The following is a 23,655-nucleotide window of genomic DNA, read 5'->3' as shown; positions in this document are numbered from 1 at the left end:
TGTACCAATTTCATCATATGGAAAAGGGTAGCACAGACACGTTTCCACTGGTTAGCAGTGGCAAAGTGCAAAGAGTTCTACAACCAGGAAAAATAAAGTTTAGCAAAAAAAAAAAAAAACAGGGTGATCCTGCAGAAAGGGCAAATTTGCAAAAAAGCAGTAAGAGCTTTCTAATCATTATCCACTTCAGTGCCTCCATCTATGTGTAATTAAGTGGAAGCCTGCTCAGAAATTGTGATAAAGGTGATGACTTGGAAAATTAGTGGGAACAGTGTATAAGGCTGAGTTTGCCTGGTCACAGAACTAGTGAGTGAAGATGTGAACAGAAAATTGAAAGGAAGAGAACCCACTTTGAGTGTTTTAAGCATAAGAAAATACTTAAAAATGTTTCAGCTTACATGAGAATATCATGTCTATCAAGAGACGCTTGCAATGCATGGAACTTCTCCCCAGCAGCTCTTCCAATGTGCCAAATGTTATGAAATTGATGTCAGGTGCTGCCTTCCGCCAATTCTGCATCTCATCTGCAGTCTACCCTACTCCTCACAGGGACGTACTGCCAGCAACGAGAGGTGGAAGCCATCACAGAAGGTGTTGAAGAGGACGAGGGCTGTTGTTGTTGCGAACCAGGTCATCTGCCATATATGCTGTCCTTCAACGCTGCTTTTGGCCAGCGCTGGCTGGCTTGGGAGGTGGCCGCTACAAAGTATGTGCTGGAAGGATACAGCATCAGCGACAACAATGCAGCATCTATGCTTCAAGTGTTTGACCTGCGTAAAATCCTCATCACGTACTATGTCAAGGTAATGGTACTGTGGTTGGTGGGGTTTGGTTTGTAAACGTGTTGGTCGGTAAGAAAATCAGAATATAAGAAGGCAAAACCTGTAGTTGCATCTAATTCACTTACTTAAAAAAAACTTGGTCAAAGTTTTAATTCAAACTGATTTTGTAGTCTTCCATCATTGTTTTGAATCACGCTTTCTGCCATTCAAAATTAGCAGACTGTTAGAAATGGGGTTTCTGGTTGGCTAGGGTATGCACCTCAGCCACGCAGAACTTACCCACTCTAGTCAGGGCAAGGGAGTTACACGTCCAAGATAACCCCTGCTCACCCCCTTGGTAGCTTGGCACGAGCAGTCAGGCTTAACCTGGAGGCAATGTGTAAAGCGTTTGCACAACACACACAACACATGTGACGCAATATCCCCACCACAAAGGAAACACAACACCAGATTATATGAAAATATACTGTTTTGTACACAAGGCAATTATCAGACCAAACATCACATATTAATACTATCCTGCTACCTTAGCAGTTGTCAAAACGTTACACATTAGTTACTCTGCAACCTAGCAGTAGTCACACATAACTCACAGGTTACTCAGTATTCTGCAACATAAGCAGTAGTCAGGAAAACACGTTCTTACATCACATTACTTGTCATAAGAATATCATAAAATGCCCATAGTGGGAACATTAGAAAACATATGGCAAGTTAGAAAAACATATTAGCAAGCATGTCCATAAAAGGAACATTTGCATACACATATATAAAAACATCAAACGCAGGTAGGTAATATATGAATCAAACAAAAGTCTGTAGAAAGAACTTTGGATTGCAACTATATTGGTCCTTTAAACAGTACCTGGTTGGAGGAAGGCACCTCCAGTGCCTAGAAGGGGAACAATGGGGCCCCCGGCGCTCCTATGCGCAAAACGGGGGCCTCCCTTATACTCTGGGCTCAGAAGAGGGCGACATGCACCTCCTCTCTTTTATAGACAGGTCCCTCCGGGGACCGTGATTGCTGGGGGCCCCCCCAGGGCCTCAACCGGCCCTCACAAGGGGGGCCAAAGCCAGCAAAAACAACTTAGGGCAGGAGGGGGGCACCACGCACCCCCTCCGGTTTAATGACAGGCCCCTCCTGGGACCCGCGATCTCTGGGGGCACCCCCGGGCCTCCACTGGCCCTTCCACCAAGGGGGGGGGGGGCACAATAATGTCAGTTTTTCCTAACAGCAGAAAAGGAGCGTCCTGCTCCTAACGCAGAGGCCAGGGAGAAGGGGGCACTCCCCGCGCCTTCCCCTGGTCCTGCCGTGAAGCCACAAGAAGATCGGACTCCTCCTGGGGCCCGAGCAGACACTCACATGCACCCGATGCGGTGCATGAGTGTTCTTCCAGCTTCCCGGGCCGCTGCGGTGATCTTATTTAAAGGGGCACAATGCAGCAAGGAGCCTACGAGCTCCCAAGGCTCCATAAGAACGCTGCAATCAGCGCTATGGCAGCCGCAACCACGGAGAAGCACCCCTCGTGAAGAAATGGATGCAGGGGTCAGGGGCCACAGCACCCTGCCCCTGGGGAGCAGAATCTTAAGGCAAGGTCCTCAGGTGGAGGGCCCAGCTACAGGCCAGCACAAGGGAAAGGCAGCAAGTGGCAAGTCCTTCACAGTGATCAGGCAGGTCACAGGTCAGCACAGCAGCAGCAGTCCATGGCGGTTCCTGGTGAGTCCTTTCAGCCTTTGGTGTCCAGTTCCAAGATGATTCCAAGAGGCTCCAAATTGTGGGGAAAATTCCCCTGTACTTATAGTCAGTTCTTACAGTGTTTTACAACGGTAGGGAGAGGAGGTTCCAGCCAGTTACAACTGGTTCTGGGAGTGCCCCCTCTCTCCTTTCAGCACAGACTCCAAACATCAGTGGGGGGTTAACGACCCTATTGTGTGAGGCCAGGGCACAGTCTTTACAAATGTAGGTGTCCCCCACCTCTCCCTTCTCTCAGCCCAGGAAGACTATTCAGTATGCAGATGCACCTCTGTGACACCTCCACCCCCCTGTGTACAGGCTGTCTGAAAAGTATGCACAAAGCCCAAACTGTCACTCTGCCCAGACGTGGATTGGAGTCAAGCTGCAAAACACCAGAGTCATAAGCACAGATAAATGCACACTTTCTAGAAGTGGCATGTCTGTGATAGTAATAAAAAATACACCCACACCAGTAAGCAGCATTTATTATCACCATCACAACCATACCAAACACGCCTACGCTACCCCTCATAAATAAGACAATACCCCTTACACATAAGGCAGGGCATTTCTAATGCAATCCTATGAGAAGGCAGCACTCACAGCAGTGAGACACCAGTTAGGCTGTTTGTCACTACCAGGACAGGCCACGCAACTTGGCACATGTCCTGCCTTCCTACATACATGGCACCCTGCCCATAGGGTTAGCTAGGGCGTACCTTAGGGGTGACTTACATGTAGTAAAAGGGGAGTTCTGGGCCTGGCAAGTAAGTTTAGATGCCAGGTCCCTGTGGCAGAAAACTGCGCACACAGGCCCTGTGCTAGCAGGCCTGAGACAGTTTTGAAAGTCTACTTCAGTGGGTGGCGCAAGCAGCGCTGCAGGCCCACTAGTAGTATTTAATTTACAGGCCCTGGGTATAGAGATACCACTTGTACAAGGGACTTATAGGTAAATTAAATATACCAAATAGGTATAACCCAATCATACCAACTTTAGATGGGAGAGCACCTGCACTTTAGCACTGGTCAGTAGTGATAAAGTGCTCAAAGTCCTAGAGCCAACAGCGAGAGGTCAGAAAAACCAGGAGGAAGGAGGCAAAAAGACTGGGGATGACCCTGCGTAAGGCAAAAAGTCCAACACAGACAAAAATGATTTGTGGCGAGCTTGGATTTATGATGCTCAATACAAGGAAAAGGTGTTTGGGTGGAAGGAAGAGAGAAAGTGATGAATCTGTTTAGCCCACCAAAGAAGATCCCTGCACTTGATGTAGGAACCATGCACTGGATGTGGGAATCATGCACTGGAAATGTGAAGGTTAAGCGGAACTGGTTATATATCTTTGGGGCAGGGCATTATCCTGACATACATGGACTCTGGAAATTTGTTGTCCATTAACATATCTTGATTGTGGTCTTGAAACCATACTTTTTTGTGGAATGACCGAATTCCAGTCAGCATTAAAAGAGACATGTTATTTCAGACAATACATGATGATCGGGACTCCACCAAGTATGTGCTCTGGGTCAACATGGACACTATGGACTGCATCAGCAGACATTGTTGTACTAGTGTTGTGCTCAGTAGGTATGCCTGTAGGCTTCCAATCTGATAGAGACTTTGAGCTGCAGATTCCATAGTTTAGAATTTCCTGGTGTCAGCTTGGAATCCGGAACTTTTGCTGACCGATACCCTTGCAGGTGCCATTGGGTGGCATTGTTGGAACAATCTGAGATAGCACGGTTGTCTATAAAGGTACCACCCAGGCATACGTCAGTTCCTTTTCCACAAATGTCCATGCCAGAAGCACAGAGCCATGGAAAGAACTAACAGCTTGCCTGTGCAAAAAACTAGAGACCTGAAAGGGCCAATCCCTGACCCTATTAGACGTGTCCGCAGAGCAGGGAGGCATGGGTGGGTGTAAGGAATCTGCAGCTAGTCTCTACCAGATAATGCGTTACCAAAGGTAAGTAACATGTTCATCTGATAGAGACTTTTAGCTGCAGATTCCTTACCTTAGAATAGATACCCAAGCCAGAACCTCCAGGCGGTGGGCTTCGGAAAGATCTCCTTATACTAGAAAGTCCTGCAGGACCAAACGGGCAAAGTGCCCATCTCTATGGACCTGATTGCCCAGGCAGTAATGTCTTGCGAATGTGCGCAAGGATGCCCATGTCACTGCCTGACAGATATCCAGGACTGGAACACCTTGTGCTAGCGCAGTGGTACCAGACTTGCCTCTGGTGGAATGAGCTCTCAAGCCCTCGGGAGGCTGCTTCTTGGTCAGTGCATAGCAGATCTCAATGCAGAGAACAACCCAGTGCGAAATGGTTCCTTTCTGCACTGCCCAACCTTTCTTTGCTCCCAGGTACCCCACAAAGAGTTGGTCATCCACCTGGAACTCTTTTGTGCGGTCAAGATAGAACAACAACGCTCTACGCTCTTTTTGGGTCCAGCTGGTGGAGTCGCTCCTTCTTTAGGGGGATTCGGTGGAGCAAAAAAGGTGGGCAGGGTGATTATGGGGTCACCACCCTGGGGACAAAAAAGGCACGACTTCGAAGTACCACCTTGTCTGGTAACATGGTGAGATACGGTGGCTTAGATGTGAGAACCTGCATCTCACTCACCCTCCTGGCAGATGTTATTGCCACTAAGAAGGCTGTCTTGATAGTGAGCAGCCAGAGGGGGCAATTATGGAGTGGCTCAAACGGAGCACACGTAAGAAATGTGAATACCAGATTCAAGTCCCACTGAGCCATAACAAAGGGCTTAGGAGGAAACATATGTTAAAGCCCTTTGAGAATTCTGTGTACAGAAGGTGATTTGAATAACGAAGGCCGATCAGGCAGCCAAAGAAAGAAAGGCAGAAAGATGGCCTTTGAGAGTGCCTAGGGCAGAGCCCTGCTGGGCGAGGGATAAGACAAAGAGAAGAACGTCAGGGAGAGAAACAGAAAGAGGATCAATAGATCTTTCAGTAAAAATCTTTCTGCAGCTAGATAGAGTCTCTACCAGATATGCGTTACCAAAGGTAAGTAATTTGTTCAACAGGTTTACTCGAGACTTGCAAGCATCCTTAATGGACATCCCTTTTGATAGCTTCAGGACTCTTTGAAGAAAAGCTGATTCTGTGCTAGAATGATTCATGGCTAGTGGCATCACACAGGATCTTTGTAATTATTGACACCAGTCAAGCAGTTTCCCCATCGGTACAGAAAATTCTGGGGCTAATACAGAGGGCTAGCCAACAGACAGTGTCAGCCTTCCCAACCTGTATTGCAGCAACCAACCCAGCGCTTTCAGTTCTGCAGATGTAGTACCAGCAGAAGCAGTTTCATCCAGCAGGAACAGCAAACCTTCAGTTCTTCCTGTCCTGCTACAACAGCTACCAAGCCACCTTAGTGTGCTCTCTTAGGCTTATGCATGACCAGTTGGAGGCAGAATACATTTCCTCCTAGGCTGGTTCTCCAACACGCAAAACAAATGGGTCTTTCAAACTATTCAAAGGAGCTATGCCCCTTCTCATCCCCTACCCACCCATCTTCTCCCACACTGGAGCGACTTTCATAAGATCACTCCGCAGTCATGATGCTGAAGTAAGCCTTCTGTTATCCAAGGGTGCTGTCAAGCGGGTCCTGAACTTGGAAAAGGGAGAAGGATGCTCCTCCTGTTGATTCTTCGTTCCAAGTAAAAACAGAGGCCTCTTGCCCATTTTGGACCTCTTTTTAGAGGAATATTGGTGTTCAGTCAAGGCAATTTATGTCCAGGAGTACTATCTATCTCCTCTTACAGACACTGAGGTGGTTTGCCAGTATTGCGGTCTCTGTGGTATTTTTGACCTCTTCCCACTAAAAACCCTCCTGAAGGAGGACAGGTCCAAAATGTTCTCTTTAAATCAGATCCTCTCCGCTCTAGACCCAGGAGTCTGAGTGGTGTCCTTTGATTGTAGGACGCATATTTCCACATATCAGTCCCACACGCATTACCTGCAGTTCAAGGTTAGCCAGGAACACTTTCTATCTACTGTGCTACCCTTCGGCCTTGTCTTGGCCCCTCGTGTTCATGAAAGCCACAGCCAGGCTTGCTGTCCATCTTCGGGGCTAGGGGTACCTGTATTTCTTTACCTTTGTCTGGCTGCCAACGGTGAGATTGCTGCAGTCAGTTCTGGACCACCTCTACACGACGGAAAGACTTCTACATCTGTGGTTTTCATGTCAAAGAGCCGAAGTGACACCTGTCTCCATGCAAAGATTTTCATTCATTGGAGCTATTCCTAACATTGTAGTGTTCAAGGCCTTTTCTTTGCCACAGCAAGTCATGATACAATCTTGATGTTTCAATAGCCATCCTGGCTTTCGGCAAGAATGATTCTGCGGCTTCTTGATTTCCTGGCCTCATTCATCCTTCCCATCCCAATAGCACCAGTAGTCTCTGCATTTGAACCTCAGAGACCAGTGGGCCCAGCATCCGCGATGGCAGTCTACTCCACATCTTGATAGAGACTGTACTATATTTGCTATGGTGGCTGACAGAAAACGATCTGACTTGCCACAGGCATAATCTCTTCCCCACCCAGATTTCACATTGGTGACAAACCACTCACTGTTGAGTTTGGGGAGCATTTGGTGCAGAATTTGTGAGAAGTGGAAATCGGAGACCCCTGCCTTTTGGTGGATAACCAGCTACATATCAGTCTTTTGGTACTTTTGATGATCCTTCAGGCCCGGAAAGCCTTCCTGCCATCCATCAAAGAGAGACTGGTGTGGGTCCTCACTGCACCATGACGACCATGTGTTACTGCAAGTAGCAGGGCAGAGTAGGATCCTGATCCTTTGTCAGGAGGTAGTATGCTTCTGGAGATGGCTGAAGCAGCAGAGCATATTCCTGGTAACCATTCTCCTGGCATGGTATCTGAATGTCAGAGCAAATTAATTGAGCAGGCATCATCTTGCAGAACTGAGTGCTATTTTATCCCGAGGTGGCACAGGGCATCTTGATCAGTTAGGTATGCCTGGACTTGAACACAGTGTCAACAATTCTGTACACTGGAATTTCAGCAAATGCACTCACTATTTCCTTCTGTCTCGAGTTCCGAGGAAGATCAAGTCAGACCGGACTCAAGCCATTCTTACTGCACTAAATTCTGCTAAAACAGTGTTTTTCCTGATGCTTCCGAGCATTTGCCCTATAAATCAGCATTCCTTTAGGAAAATAATTCCTTTCTCAGGGCAGGGTCATGCATCCTAATCTCCGCAATCTACCCCTTGAGTGGCTGCAGCAAATAGAATGTGACTTTTGACTTGCCCACTAACGTGCTTGATGACATCTTTGAAGCCAGATGCACGTCCATTAAGTTGTTCTACACCGGGTGCTTGGTCAGGTTTGTTGCTAGGAGTGGTTCCCAAAACACCGACCATTTTACAAGCCTAAGTTTCTGATGTTCTTTTATTTGTTCTTTCGATAGGCCAGCAAGACTTTGTGGTGGGTATAGTGAAAGGTTATTTATCAGCCTTTTATTTTTTGCATTTCTGTGTTTACCTGACCAACAGTATTTGTTTAAATGTACAGTTGTGCTGCATTTGCATCAATTGGAGCTAAACTTGTTCTTGACATTTCTCGTTTGTACACCCTTTCAGCCTGTGCACAACCATTCTTTAAAGCTTTTGACACTTAAATTCACCTTCCTCATTGATGCTATTACCGGAATGAAATACAGGCGCACTCTGTGAAACCACCCACACCACTTTCTTTGCAGACAGGTTGTTGTTTAGAACATGGATGGCCTTTCTCCAAAGGTCCTGACTCCCTTCTACCTCGGCCAGTCGATCACTGTCACTGTTTTTCCACTTGTAAATCGTTATGACATGCCATCTGCGGCAGTAAACAATGATTTTCTCACTTGGCTTTCACACTGATGTGGTAATGTAAGAAAGTGGGTTATCAGTTGCGAATGATGGGGTCCCTTCATAAGTAATAAGTCTGCAAAGTTCTGTCTGCTGGCCCTGATGTAGCACTTGACTCTTTCAGGGTGGCAGGGTGGAGCAGAACAAGGCCTACTTGGGGAGGTGGTGTGTATGGGCTAGTATCCCAGACTGTTGGCCCGCAAAAAACGCCACCAAATAAATCTTGTCCAGGCAGCGCTTTTACTAATTTAAAAAAGGGGAAAATACTTTATTACTCACAAATTACTCAATACTACGCATTAATTTACAAATATGTACATGATGGCAGGTAGAAATACCTATGGTGACACCCTCTTAACAGTTAGCACCGCACAGAGTCCTTAACCTTAAAAGCACAATACTCCCAGAAATGTCACTAAAAACCAATACAACACCATTGCAAAGACTTTGAAGAAACTGTAGGTTGGTGCAGATTTTGCCTATACTGTATACTATAGTGAAGCATGTGCACATTTTACGAAATACTACAGATGTCCATACTCACACTATTAATGACGTGTCGTTTGCATTGGAAAACATAATCAACAATTTTCAGTGGTTTATTGTATTTGAGGAAGAACCATAGGTCAGTTCTAAACTCTGCTTTGTTGTTTTTGTTTTTATATCTCCATATTTCCATCACCCAATGTGCGTGGACTTCAGCTGTGCATAGTGGGGCTTGGGCCCTACCACATGTCCTCAGTAAACTCCCTCTGCACTTTCGGCTGGTCACAGCAGAGGTTGGGGCGGTACCTGGCTTTCCACATTGTATTGCATGTGTTGAGTTTGTTGATCGCTCTAACTAGAGAATTTCAATGTTTTACATGTTTGATCCGTCACTCACTTTCTAACTTCAGTGATATTATGTTCGATGGCATGTGTAGCTGCAGATACACATGCTGTGCACTGTTCCTGCCATCTCATGTTGGGCTCGGAGTGTTACAAGTTGTTTTTCTTCAAAGAAGTCTTTTCGAGTCACTGGACCGAGTGACTCCTCCTTTTTGGCTCCATTGCGCATGGGCGTCGACTCCATCTTCGATTGTTTTCTTTCCGCCATCGGGTTCGGGCGTGTTCCTCTTCGCTCTGTAATTCGAATCGGGAAACTTAGAAAATCATCGAAATTCGCCGGTATAATTTACGTTCGGGACCGGTTTAGTTTCATTACATCGGCACTGACAACAAGACCACTTCGGCGGCCCTTCGGGGCTTCCGCACATCACCGAGGCCTGGTCGGCCCGACCACACCTGTCGTCGAAGACTAATGGACCGGACCCCCTTCCGTTTCTGTCCCAAGTGTCACTCCAAGTATCCTTATACAGACCAGCATAGGGTCTGTAACCTGTGTTTATCACCCGAACACAGAAAGGATACTTGTGATGCCTGCCGAGCATTTCGATCCAAGAAGACTTTAAGGGATCAATGCGCAAGACGACTACAGATGGCGTTGAAGCCGAAACAACATCTCGAAGTCGAAGAAGAAGAGATGCGGATATCCATCCAAGAATCGGACTCTGATGAATCCGACGGTGATCGACCTTCGGCGGCGCAAAAAGTGAGTACACCTGCCCCGTCCCACATCCAAGGTCAATCTAAAAAACTAAGGGCCACGGTGGTGCCACTGCCTGAAGGCCATGGCTCCACCCACAGAAAAGAAGGTGACCAAGTAACATCGGCACCGAAAAAGACCAAAATTTTGCTAAAGACTTCCGACTCCAATCGAGAAACCGGCACCGAAAAAAGTCGGCGTCTAGCAAGCCTCGAAAGAGCTTATCGGAACCGAAAGACAATTTCGATTGGAATTTCGGTACTGAAAAAAACGGCTTCGGAGCCAAAGTGGTCTTCCTACACTGAAGAGCAAGGGCTCTCTCTGCAGCTCAAAGAAAGGCACATATTTGAGCAAGAACTGGATTTTGAAGAGCATGACCTAACTCAGCAAAGGTTAGAAATCCAGAAAGAGACGGGGAAGATACAAACCATCCCTCTGCTCAAGTCAAAAAGAAAACTGGCTTTTCATGAGACTGAGATGCAACCAAAAGCCAAAGTGGTTAGAGAAAGGTCACCACACCCACATTTCTCCCCACAAACATCCCCACTCCCATCACCACAGTTGTCACCAGTGGGTACACCAATGGCACAGTCACCCACACATACTGGGATAACTCAAGACGATGCAGACCCCTGGGATCTATATGACCCACCTGTATTGGACAACAGCCCAGTGTTCAAGGATTGCAAAGAGACCTAGGTAAGGAGCCCAAAGATATTTTCTAGTCAAATAGTATTAATTGTTCAAAAAGTGTTTGTTTTACTGTGGACTCTGTGTTTTCAGGCAGCCTGGCCTCTTTTAAAGTGGTGTTTGTTTCAAAATCGTTTTTGCTGTGACTGTGTGAATTCCCTTGCTAGTTTGTGGCTCCCCCCCCCCCCCCCATTTTCCCCCCCCCTGCCCCCCTTTTTTTCACCCCTATTCTTAGTAAAAAGACTACATAGATCTTTCAGAGTGTGGTTTTTAGGAGACTGTTTTTTAATCTGTTTGTGTGATTTAAATTGTGCTTAAAAGCTGTCTGCCCCCCTGTATTTTTTGCCTTAAAAAAGCCCGATTTTTAGAGTGTGCGCCCAGAACTATTGCAGTGTTTGTCTCTTAAACAATCTCCCCCTTACCTGAAAAGTAGACTCTGCTAGCTTGAAAGTGTGGATTCAGCCGGTCTGTATCCAAGGAGATACTGAATAGAGCACCAGTAACCTCCCCCCAGGCCCCAGGGACTGGACTTTAGTTAACTTGCTCCCTTTTATAGGTTCCTCGTGGTTGTTGCATATGCTGTTATGATAGGTTTTTTTTTTTTTGTTGTTGTTTTTGTTTTGGGAGATGGTGTTTCATTGGTTGCTAGCTCCAGGGATGCATTTATGATTGGTGGATAGGGCTGGGATTCTGATTGGCTGTTGGTTCTAGGGCTGTGATTGGTGGATAGGGCTGGGATTCTGATTGGCTGTTGGTTCTAGGGCTGTGATTGGTGGATAGGGCTGGGATTCTGATTGGCTGTTGGTTCTAGGGCTGTGATTGGTGGATAGGGCTGGGATTCTGATTGGCTGTTGGTTCTAGGGCTGTGATTGGTGGATAGGGCTAGGATCCTGATTGGCTGTTGGTTCTAGGGCTGGGGCTGTGATTGGGGGTCAGGAAATAGGGCTGTGACTGGTGATTAGGGCTGGGTCTCCCATTAATTGGCTAAATCAGGGTTTAAAATCGGATTGGCTAGGGTTAGGACCAGCTTCTTATTGGCCAGTAGGGCTATAAAAGGCTAGGATTCCGGGCGTCGAGGCAAGGGGCGGAGAGGACAAGGGCAATTGCCTGTTTGGGCCTGTGCGGGTCAGGTAGGGACTAGGGCCAGAAATGCTGCCCAATTCATATTTCACCAGGAATGGTTTCTACCCCAACACATCCCTCAACATGCAAACACATTATCTGCAAAGACATCCAACTCATGCATCACAAACTGACCACAGACATATTGCATTGCCCCACCACCCAACACAATACCCTACATACAACACATATACACATACCCCCCACAACTACTACAGTCAAACACCTTCATACTCACAGCAAACACTACTCTATCCCCTCCCACTAACACTACCTGCCACCGCCCACACAATACAAAACTACAACATACAATTCTCTCGGTTTCAGTCTCCCAGATACACACTCTCTACACATACAAACCAAAAACACTATCCGCTGTTCGCTTCACACAGACCGCCTGAACTCATAACAATGCCAAAACCCTGCCTTCAAACACATCATCTACACACACTCTTCCCCTCTGCTCACCAATTACACACAACCATACAATCCCCACATTTCACTCCACCACACATATTACCTCTTCCAGTCATCTCAACTAATACTTATCTCCCTGACACACATCCATCACCCCATATACACCTCATACATTCATCTCCAAAACACATCAACACCCCATCTAACACTCAAATTCCACTTAACAGCTCTAACTCACATACAAGTCCCTCACCAAAAACAACTACAACAATATCCCCTCTCATTATTCCACAAAAACAATACCAACGACAAACATCAGCACATCAAAGCAACACAAACTTACATTACACTCATCATCATACCCACTCTCACCCCCAAGACTGCACAAAGGGTACAAATTCCACCCTATCTCCACCCCTACCCCCCCACTCTTCACAAACACCTACCACAAGCACCCCATCCCAGCAACCTTCATTCACTCGCCTCTCCTCCATTGCACAATTTAGAGCCTTACATCATGATCCACATGCTCCTCCACCACCCCTAACCCATACTCCATCCACACTAAACAAACGCAAACAAATTAAAAAACATGCCACTCATAGCAACCTCGCATCCCCTTGTTTGTTTCATAATAAAACTACCCTACAAAAAACACTACACTCCTCATGGCTCTCTCAGCCACCAAGTTCACCACCCACACACACAGACCCAACAAAATGCCTCCTTAACCTGCTGGAAGAGGAACACTATGTTGAAAAGCAAGACTATTGTGAGCCTCAAACAGTTAACACAACTAGCAACACTCCTGCTTCAAGCTCACATTATACTACTTACCCTTCTACTAAACAAAACAACACTACCACTAACACACCCTATCTAAACTGCCAGCTCATAAATGCTCGATCACTCTCAAAAAACAAGCACCACATCTACGACCTGCTCACAGACACACAACCTGACTTACTATTCATTACGGAAACCTGGTTGGGAGATGACATGGCACCAGTATTGCACGAAGCCCTTCCTCCAGGCTATCAAACCATCACACAAAACCGTATAGGCAAGAGAGGAGGTGGACTAGCTATTATATTCAAACAGGCAATAAACCTCAGTAAAACAGACAACATCTCCATACAAGGTTGTGAAGCCCTCCTTACCAGATGCCACCCTACTCCAACTTCCACCTGTAACTTTCTCCTCCTTTGCAGACCTCCACCTAACAACTCCACTTTCCCAGATGCCTTTCTTGACATAGTCTCAAACCTTATTACACTATACTCCAATCTATGCATTCTTGGGGGATCTAAACATTTGGTTTGACAAACCCAATATGCCCCATCCAAAAGCTATCACCACTGGCCTACTCGCATTGAATCTACATCAGATTGTACACAATCCCACACACATCGCTGGTCACATCCTAGATGTAATTTTTGCTAAGCCTGAACTTGTTACTATTCATAGCATCACACCAACCACCTGGTCAGACCACCATCTGATAACTTTCCGACAGACAACTCCACAATTCAACACACCCCTCAACCACTTACATACATACACCTATCGACCATGGAGAAAACTCAATTTGGATCACTTAGAAACACAACTAACAGCAAACACAGATCTAGATACAATCAATTCTGTACCTAAACTTTATGAGTGGCTACAGGAAGCTTTTGATGTCCTAATACCACTCAGAAAAACTAAACATGACAAAAGAAAACCAACACCTTGGAAAAACACAGAACTTAAAAAGATTAAAAAACAAATCAGAAAGTTGCAGCGGACCTGGTTCAAAACAAACAACAGTCTAGACAAACTGCAGCTACACAAACTTAACAGGATATACAAATCATCAATCAAAAAAGCTAAAAAAAAAAGATACTACTCAGACAGAATTCAAAATGCTCAATCTACAACCAAGGAATTTTACAAAATCCTCAATGAATTTCGAAAACCCACATGCATGGAAGGAAGTCATCCCACCACTCAAGATTTCACAAACAAATTGGCAACTCACTACACAACCAAGGCAGACACATTGGACTCCTATTTAAAACAGAAGAAAACCATCAGCACCAACCCCTTTACTAAAATACCCTTTAAGAATAAACCATCCCAACCTCTACAGTCCTTCAAACAAATATCCCAGGATGAATTTATGGATTTGGTCAAAGCAAGCAGAACTTCTGGTTGCCCTTCTGACCCTTGCCCACCACAGATCTTCAAGAACATCCTGCTATCTACTTCCGCTGCCACACCTGTAAGAAGAATCATCAACAACTCTTTAACTTCAGGCACTTTTCCTACAGACCTGAAAAAGGCATACATACGACCATTATTAAAGAAAACAAATCTAGACCCGCAAGACCCCAACAACTACAGACCTATCACAAATGGACCTTTCCTGGGCAAATTGATAGAAAGAGCAGCATTCGCCCAGATGTCACAATTCATTGAAGACAATTCTATACTTTCAGACTTCCAAACTGGATTCCGCCCAGGAAGAAGCACTGAATCGGCACTCATGGCAATCTGGGACGATCTTAAAAACACAGTTGACCGAAATGGAGTTGCTGCACTACTTCTCTTGGACCTCTCAGCTGCCTTTGATACGGTTGACCATGACACCCTAACTCAAAGACTCCACGAAGCCGGCATACAAGGGATTGCGCTCGACTGGATTACTTCCTATCTCCAAAAAAGAGCAAATATCATCCACTCACCCCCTTCTCATCCGAACCCTACCTCACAAAAACAGGGGTCCCCCAAGGGTCAATCATCTCACCTTTGCTTTTTAACATCTACATGATATCTTTACCAGAACTGATCAATGATTTCCATCTCACATGCTACAACTATGCAGATGACACACAAATACTACTTCAATTAGAAGACCCCAAAAACATTGAAAACTCTCAAATCTTCAGTTGCCTCAGAGCCGTTGATCAGTGGATGACCTGGAGCCATCTCAAACTAAATACCTCCAAAACTGAAATACTCACATGTGGTGACTGGAAACATTATGACCCTCTGTGCGTCTGGCATGACGATTCTCGGACCACCTCCTCAATTATCCAAGGAAGTGAAAAACCTAGGAATCACCATGGATTCCAAACTAACTATGAATACCCAAGTAGACAAATTAGCACGCACAAGCTTCATCACCTTAAAGACTTTACGACGCATTTTCCCTCACCTCGGATTTCCACACAAGGTGCAAGCTACTATCTCACTTGTATTATCCAAACTGGATTATGCCAATAGCCTCTACCATGGATCATCTCTATCTGTTATGAAAAAACTACAACGTATCCAGAATTCCGCAGCCAGGCTACTACTACATATAAAGCCGCAAGCCCACATCTCCCCTGCCTTGAGAGCACTACACTGGTAAACCGTTGCCAGAAGATGCACTTTCAAGCTGCTTTGTATCACCCACAAAGCTATACATGGAACAGGACCGCTTTTCATCAGAAAGAAAATTACCAAATACATCCAACAAAGAACCCTCCGCTCAAGACTGGCACCCCGCCTTAGAACACCACCATACAAGAAAAAGACCGTAGGTGGTACATCCTTCTCCGTCCAAGCAGCCAAACTATTGAATTCATTACCCCCAACTATAAGAGCCACAGATAACTTTCTTGTTTTCAGGAAACTACTCAAGAGTTGGCTCTTTCCTTCATAACCACCTTTTTCAAACAACTATGAACTGCATATGCCTATGTGGATAATTATTGTTTCAGATTATATGTATATTTCTATTTATTTATAGTTTCTTTGGAAACTAAAGCAAGGCTGTGCGCTCAGAGATCCCATATCAGAAAAGATCTAGAATCCTTCCTGGAGGTGAACTGATGATGTACTGGAGCGTAAGCTGTATCTGACTGTGACGCGCAGGTTTTTATCCTCCTCTCCTGGAGACACAGAGTAGAAGGTTCTCCCTTCATAAAGCACCTGTAAGCTCCGCCCGCTGAGCCACGCCCATCCACCCTCGAAGTAGGTAAAGGAATTCCCGCCTCTTACCAGGATGATGGACAGCTTTCCAAAACGACCCCACTGCGTTTACCGCCGATTCCGGTGGTGCGTTGTTGATGCTCAGAAGCACGAGGACATCTCCACAAAGACGCACTAGTAACAAGCACATTGCCAAAGGCACACAAGGTTGCTGGAGACGTTTACCCCGTGGCCCATCACGTACCCTTAGTGTACAATATAAACGGGGCGTATAAAACATGCTAGGTAACGCTTACTGACATACTCGTAGAAAATACCCCGGTTGGGTAGGCCACGATGCTCATTTTACAGAAACTAAACTTCAAAGGAAGCACTTCCAAATATAAACGTAGCAGGTGCCGCAGTTGAAGCTCAGTTTCCGGAAAGGACAAGCCACCGTAACTCTTAGGCTTGGCAAAGATAAAGCAAGCCTGTGCGCTCAGAGATCCCATAGCAGCAAAAGATCTAGAATCCTTCCTGGAGGTGAACTGATGATGTACTGGAGCGTAAGCTGTATCTGACTGTGACGCACGGTTTCTATCTTCCTCTCCTGGAGACACAGAGTAGAAGGTTCTCCCTTCATAAAGCACCTGTAAGCTCCGCCCGCTGAGCCACGTCCCGTCCACCCTCGAAGTAAGTAAAGGAATTCCCGCCTCTTACCAGGATGATGGACAGCTTTCCAAAAGGACCCCACTGCGTTTACCACCGATTCCGGTGGTGCGTTGTTGATGCTCAGAAGCACGAGGACATCTCCACAAAGACGCACTAGTAAAAATCGCATTGCCAAAGGAAAACAAGGTTTCTGGAGACGTTTTTACCCCGTGGCCCATCACGTACCCTTAGTATACAATATAAACGGGGCGTATAAAACATGCTAGGTAACGCTTACTGACATACTCGTAGAAAATACTCCGGTTGGGTAGGCCACGATGCTCATTTTACAGAAACTAAACCTCAAAGGAAGTAGTTACAATTATAATCGTAGCAGGTGCCGCAGTTGAAGCTCAGCTTCTGGAGGTGAACTGATGATGTACTGGAGCGTAATCTGTATCTGACTGTGACGCGCGGGTTCTATCTTCCTCTCCTGGAGACACAGAGTAGAAGGTTCTCCCTTTATAAAGCACCTGTAAGCTCCGCCCGCTGAGCCACGCCCCGTCCACCCAAAACGACCCCAATGCGTTTACCGCCGATTCCGGTGGTGCGTTGTTGATGCTCAGAAGCACGAGGACATCTCCACAAAGACGCACTAGTAACAATCGCATTGCCAAAGGAAAACAAGGTTTCTGGAGACGTTTTTACCCCGTGGCCCATCACGTACCCTTAGTATACAATATAAACGGGGCGTATAAAACATGCTAGGTAACGCTTACTGACATACTTGTAGAAAATACTCCGGTTGGGTAGGCCACGATGCTCATTTTACAGAAACTAAACCTCAAAGGAAGCACTTACAATTATAATCGTAGCAGGTGCCGCAGTCGAAGCTGTTTCTGGAGGTGAACTAATGATGTACTGGAGCGTAATCCGTATCTGACTGTGACGCGCGGTTTCTATCTTTCCTCTCCGGGAGACACAGAGTAGAAGGTTCTCCCTTTATAAAGCACCTGTAAGCTCCGCCCGCTGAGCCACGCCCCGTCCACCCTCGAAGTAGGTAAAGGAATTCCCGCCTCTTACCAGGATGATGGACAGCTTTCCAAAACGACCCCACTGCGTTTTACCGCCGATTCCGGTGGTACGTTGTTAATGCTCAGAAGCACGAGGACATCTCCACAAAGACGCACTAGTAACAATCACATTGCCAAAGGCACACAAGGTTGCTGGAGACGTTTACCCCATGGCCCATCACGTACCCCTAGTGTACAATATAAACGCAGCAGATGCCGCAGTTGAAGCTCACCTTCTGGAAAGGACAAGCCACCCTAACTCTTGGGCTTGGCTAAGATAAAGCAAGGCTGTGCGCTCAGAGATTCCATAGCAGAAATGATCTAGAATCCTTCCTGGAGGTGAACTGATGATGTACTGGAGCGTAATCTGTATCTGACTGTGACGCGCGGGTTCTATCTTCCTCTCCTGGAGACACAGAGTAGGAGGTTCTCCTTTCATAAAGCACCTGTAAGCTCCGCCCGCTGAGCCACGCCCGTCCACCCTCGAAGTAGGTAAAGGAATTCCCGCCTCTTACCAGGATGATGGACAGCTTTCCAAAACGACCCCACCGCGTTTTCCGCCGATTCCGGTGGTGCGTTGTTCGTGCTCAGAAGCACGAGGACATCTCCACAAAGACGTACTAGTAACAATCACATTGCCAAAGGCACACAAGGTTGCTGGAGACGTTTACCCCGTGGCCCATCACGTACCCTTAGTGTACAATATAAACGGGGCGTATAAAACATGCTAGGTAACGCTTACTGACATACTCGTAGAAAATACCCCGGTTGGGTAGGCCACGATGCTCATTTTACAGAAACTAAACCTCAAAGGAAGCACTTCCAAATATAAACGTAGCAGGTGCCGCAGTTGAAGCTCAGCTTCTGGAAAGGACAAGCCACCATAACTCTTGGGCTTGGCAAAGATAAAGCAAGGCTGTGCGCTCAGAGATCCCATAGCAGAAAAAGATCTAGAATCCTTCCTGGAGGTTGAACTGATGATGTACTGGAGCGTAATCTGTATCTGACTGTGACGCACGGTTTCTATCTTCCTCTCCTGGAGACACAGAGTAGAAGGTTTCTCCCTTCATAAAGCACCTGTAAGCTCCGCCCGCTGAGCCACTCCCGTCCACCCTCGAAGTAGGTAAAGGAATTCCCGCCTTTTACCAGGATGATGGACAGCTTTCCAAAACGACCCAATGCGTTTTTAACGCCGATTCCGGTGGTGCGTTGTTGATGCTCAGAAGCACGAGGACATCTCCACAAAGACGCACTAGTAACAATCGCATTGCCAAAGGAAAACAAGGTTTCTGGAGACGTTTACCCCGTGGCCCATCACGTACCCTTAGTGTACAATATAAACGGGGCGTATGAAACATGCTAGGTAACGCTTACTGACATACTCGTAGAAAATACTCCGGTTGAGTAGGCCACGATGCTCATTTTACAGAAACTAATCCTCAAAGGAAGTACTTACAATTATAATCGTAGCAGGTGCCGCAGTTGAAGTTTAGCTTCTGGAGGTGAACTGATGATGTACTGGAGCGTAATCTGTATCTGACTGTGACACGCGGGTTCTATCTTCCTCTCCGGGAGACACAGAGTAGAAGGTTCTCCCTTCATAAAGCACCTGTAAGCTCCGCCCGCTGAGCCACGCCCCGTCCACCCTCGAAGTAGGTAAAGGAATTCCCGCCTCTTACCAGGATGATGGTCATCTTTCCAAAACGACCCCACTGCGTTTACCGCCGATTCACGTGGTGCGTTATTGATGCTCAGAAGCACGAGGACATCTCCACAAAGACGCACTAGTAACAATAACATTGCCAAAGGCACACAAGGTTGCTGGAGACGTTTACCCCATGGCCCATCACGTACCCCTAGTGTACAATATAAACGCAGCAGATGCCGCAGTTGAAGCTCACCTTCTGGAAAGGACAAGCCACCCTAACTCTTGGACTTGGCAAAGATAAAGCAAGGCTGTGCGCTCAGAGATCCCATAGCAGAAAAGATCTAGAATCCTTCCTGGAGGTGAACTGAGGATGTACTGGAGCGTAATCTGTATATGACTGAGACGCGCGAGTTCTATCTTCCTCTGCTGGAGACACAGAGTAGAAGGCTCTCCCTTTATAAAGCACCTGTAAGCTCCGCCCGCTGAGCCACACCCCGTCCACCCTCGAAGTAGGTAAAGGAATTCCCGCCTTTTACCAGGATGATGGATGGATGACTAAGTATTTTTACCCATGAGTCTAATTATGTATTATATGTGCATATGTGTGTTGTATTCATATGTGTGTGTGTGTATGTATATATATATATATATATATATATATATATATATATATATATATATATGTGTGTGTGTATGTATGTGTATATGTTGTTTCTGTGCCTGGCATGTTTGTGGATCTTTGCATGGCTCCTGGTTTTTTGGGTTGTTATTCTAGATATCTATGAATTTCTGCTCTCTTTTATCACACTTATCTACTCATCACTCTTATGTCATGTCTCTATCAAACTATCCTCCATTCTCACTCGGACTCATCCCAAATCCCTTCGACCACTTTCATCTCCTAAACATCTCTGCCTAAGCTCTTCCCTCCACCTCCAACTCACCAAACCTCACTGTACCTCTGTGACCTCCCACACAACCCTACTAAATTCTCCTGCATTCATCTCACCCTCCTACTATGCTCTCCCTAACCCTTCCACATCCTCTTTCCCCTCCGCTCCCCCTTTTATTCATCTCAAGCCTTTGGATTGAGTAAATGAAGGATAAACTCCCAATTAACACTTCTGGATTTCTTTCCTCCTCCGCCCCTCCATTACTCCAGTCAATCTAACTAACAAACTCTCATATCCGCAACTCAAATTAACTCATAATAATACTAAAACTGTACTCCTTATTAAATTATACTAATCCATCACTAATTCTTTTGGGTACCGGAGTAGCGTGCTACTCATCGAAAAGCGCTTCGACGCCTCGTCAGGGGTAGTAAGCGCTATATAAATACGATTACAATACAATTATCCAACAAAACCTTCATCGCCAGAGGACAGTACGTCCTACACACAGGTACTGGCCAGAGCAGCAACATTCCACAACGTAACAATGCACTCTGTACCAAAGTTTACCAATGTTACCGGGTATGCTTAAACACGCACAACAGGTCTTCCAAGAACGTGTAAAAGGGAGAGTCATCACGCCAAGGGTCGAAAAGAAATATAAACCGTCCCCGTCAGACTCAGTGTTTATTATTTAACTGCTCCCTCCTGACTCAGTGGTTGTGGGGGCTGCAAGGAAACGGGCAAATTCACAATCAGGGATGCGCCACCCCCTGATAAGGAAAGTCGAAAATTCGTCACAGTAGGGAAAAGAGTGGCATCGCAAGCAGCCAATCTGTGGCGAATTGGCAACTCACAAGCCACTACTTGCCCGCTACGACAGGGCGCATTGGGATGAGATGCAAGACATCATCCAGCACTTGCCCAAAGAACACCAAAAACGTGGCCAACAAGTGGTCGAAGGAGGACAGGCCATATCAAACAACCAAATACGGTCTGCCCTGGACTCTGCTGATACAGCAGCACGGACTGTCAATACAGCAGTAACAATTAGAAGGCATGCATGGCTGCTAAGTTCTGGGTTTAAACCAGAGATACAACAGACGGTATTGAATATGCCATTTAATCAACATCAGCTATTCGAGCCGGAAGTGGATACCGCCATAGAAAAAAAGAAAAAAGACACGCACATGGCCAAAGCCATGGGCGCACTCTACTCCTCCCAATACAGAGGAACATTTAGGAAACCACAGTTTAGGGGAGGGTTTAAACAACAACCATCAGAACTATCCACCTCCCAAACAAAACCCACCTACCAGCCTCAGTACCAGAGAGGGGGGTTTCGTGGTTCCTACAGAGGACAGTTCCCAAGAGGAAGAGGGAAATTCCAGCCTGCCAAGCCAAGTCCTAGCAAGCAGTGACTTCAATGTCACACTTCCCCAACACATCACCGGTGGGGGGGAGATTAACCAAATACTACCACAATGGGACACACATTACCACAGACACGTGGGTCCTATCAATTATCCTACATGGTTACTGCATAGAGTTCGCAACATTCCCTCCAGATGTTCCTCCAAAACCGCACAAAATGTCTCTACAACACTTAGACCTATTACAAATAGAGGTCCAAGCACTGTTAGGGTACTAGCTCTATGGCTTCTTTTGCTATCACCAGAAAGGAACAGGCGTTTACTCCCTGTATTTCCTTATCCCGAAAAAAGAAAAAACGTTAAGGCCTATCTTAGATCTCATAACACTGAATCTCTTCATCAAATCAGATAATTTCCACATGGTAACACTTCAGGACGTAGACCCCTTAATAAAACAAGGGGAATACATGACAACACTGGATCTCAAGGATGTGTATTTTCACATACCCATCCATCCATCTCACAGGAAATACCTCAGGTTTGTAATACAAGGCAAAAATTACCAATTCAAAGTGTTGCAGTTCGGATTAACAACAGCCCCCAGGGTATTTACAAAATTCCTAGCTATAGTAGCAGTTGATATAAGGAGAAATCACATGCACGTATTCCCATATCTAGACGATTGGCTAATAAAAGCCAACACTTAACGACAATGTCACGTTCACACGCAATACGTAATAGATACTCTACACAAACTAGGGTTTTCTATAAATTACCAAAAATCACATTTACAATCATCCCAAATACAACAATACTTGGGAGCAACACTCAACACACAAAGAGCAATTGCCACTCCAAGTCCACAAAGAGTTCAGTCGTTTCAAAATATAAGATCAAGCATGCAACCAAACCAATACTACACGGTCAGGTTTGTGATGAAACTACTAGGCATGATGTCCTCATGCATAGTTATTGTCCCAAACGCAAGGCTACACAAGCGGCCCTTACAACAGTGCCTAGCAAAACAATGGACGAAGGCACAGGGTCAACTCCAAGATCTAGTGTTGATAGACCGCCAAACACACACTTCACTTTAATGGTGGAACCCTGTAAATTTAAACAAAGGGGGGCCTTTTGAAGACCCAGTGCCTCACGCCTCCATGATTGGGTGGGGAGCACACCAACAATCACAGCATACAAGGTCAATGGGACAGTCAGCAAAAACAACTTCACATAAATCACTTAGAACTGTTAGCAGTCTTTTTAGCACTAAAAGCCTTTCAACCCCTTCTAGCCCACAAACACATTCTTGTCAAAACAGACAATATGACAACAATGTATTATCTAAAACAGGGGGGACACACTCGTCACAGCTGTGTCTCTTAGCACAAAAAATTTGGCATTGGGCAATTCACAACAACATTCGCCTCATAGCACAATATATACCAGGCATTCACAATCAGTTAGCCGACATTCTCAGTCGAGATCACCAGCAAACTCACGAGTGGGAAATACATCCCCAGATTCTACAAGATCACTTCCACCGCTGGGGGACACCAAACATAGATCTGTTTGCAACAAAAGAAAACGCAAAATGCCAAAACTTTGCATCCAGATACCCACACCCTCAGTCCAAGGGCAATGCTCTATGGATCAGCTGGTCAGGGATATTTGCTTACGTTTTTCGCCCTCTCCCGCTCAGTCCTTATCTGGTCAACAAATTGAGTCAAAACAAACTCAAACTAATACTTATCGCACCAACGTGGGCTTGCCAACCCTGGTACACCACACTATTGGACCTATCTGTGGTACCCCACATCAAACTACCAAACAGACCAGATCTGTT

General features: G+C 46.0%; 1 protein-coding gene across 3 annotated transcripts in view; it reads left to right on the top strand.

Moving 5' to 3' along the window:
* PCNX3 (pecanex 3) overlaps positions 1 to 23,655 on the top strand; it is a 707,803-nt gene that overhangs the window by 441,111 nt on the left and 243,037 nt on the right. For all 3 annotated transcript variants that reach the window (XM_069207883.1, XM_069207884.1, XM_069207882.1), the window contains one exon: positions 550 to 803. In XM_069207883.1, coding sequence (XP_069063984.1) covers positions 550 to 803 — 254 coding nt within the window. The remainder of the gene's footprint in view (positions 1 to 549; positions 804 to 23,655) is intronic.

This window comes from Pleurodeles waltl, chromosome 9, assembly GCF_031143425.1.
Source record: "Pleurodeles waltl isolate 20211129_DDA chromosome 9, aPleWal1.hap1.20221129, whole genome shotgun sequence".
NCBI classification, from domain to species: Eukaryota; Metazoa; Chordata; class Amphibia; order Caudata; family Salamandridae; genus Pleurodeles; species Pleurodeles waltl.
This window is presented reverse-complemented; position numbering and strand designations above follow the sequence as displayed.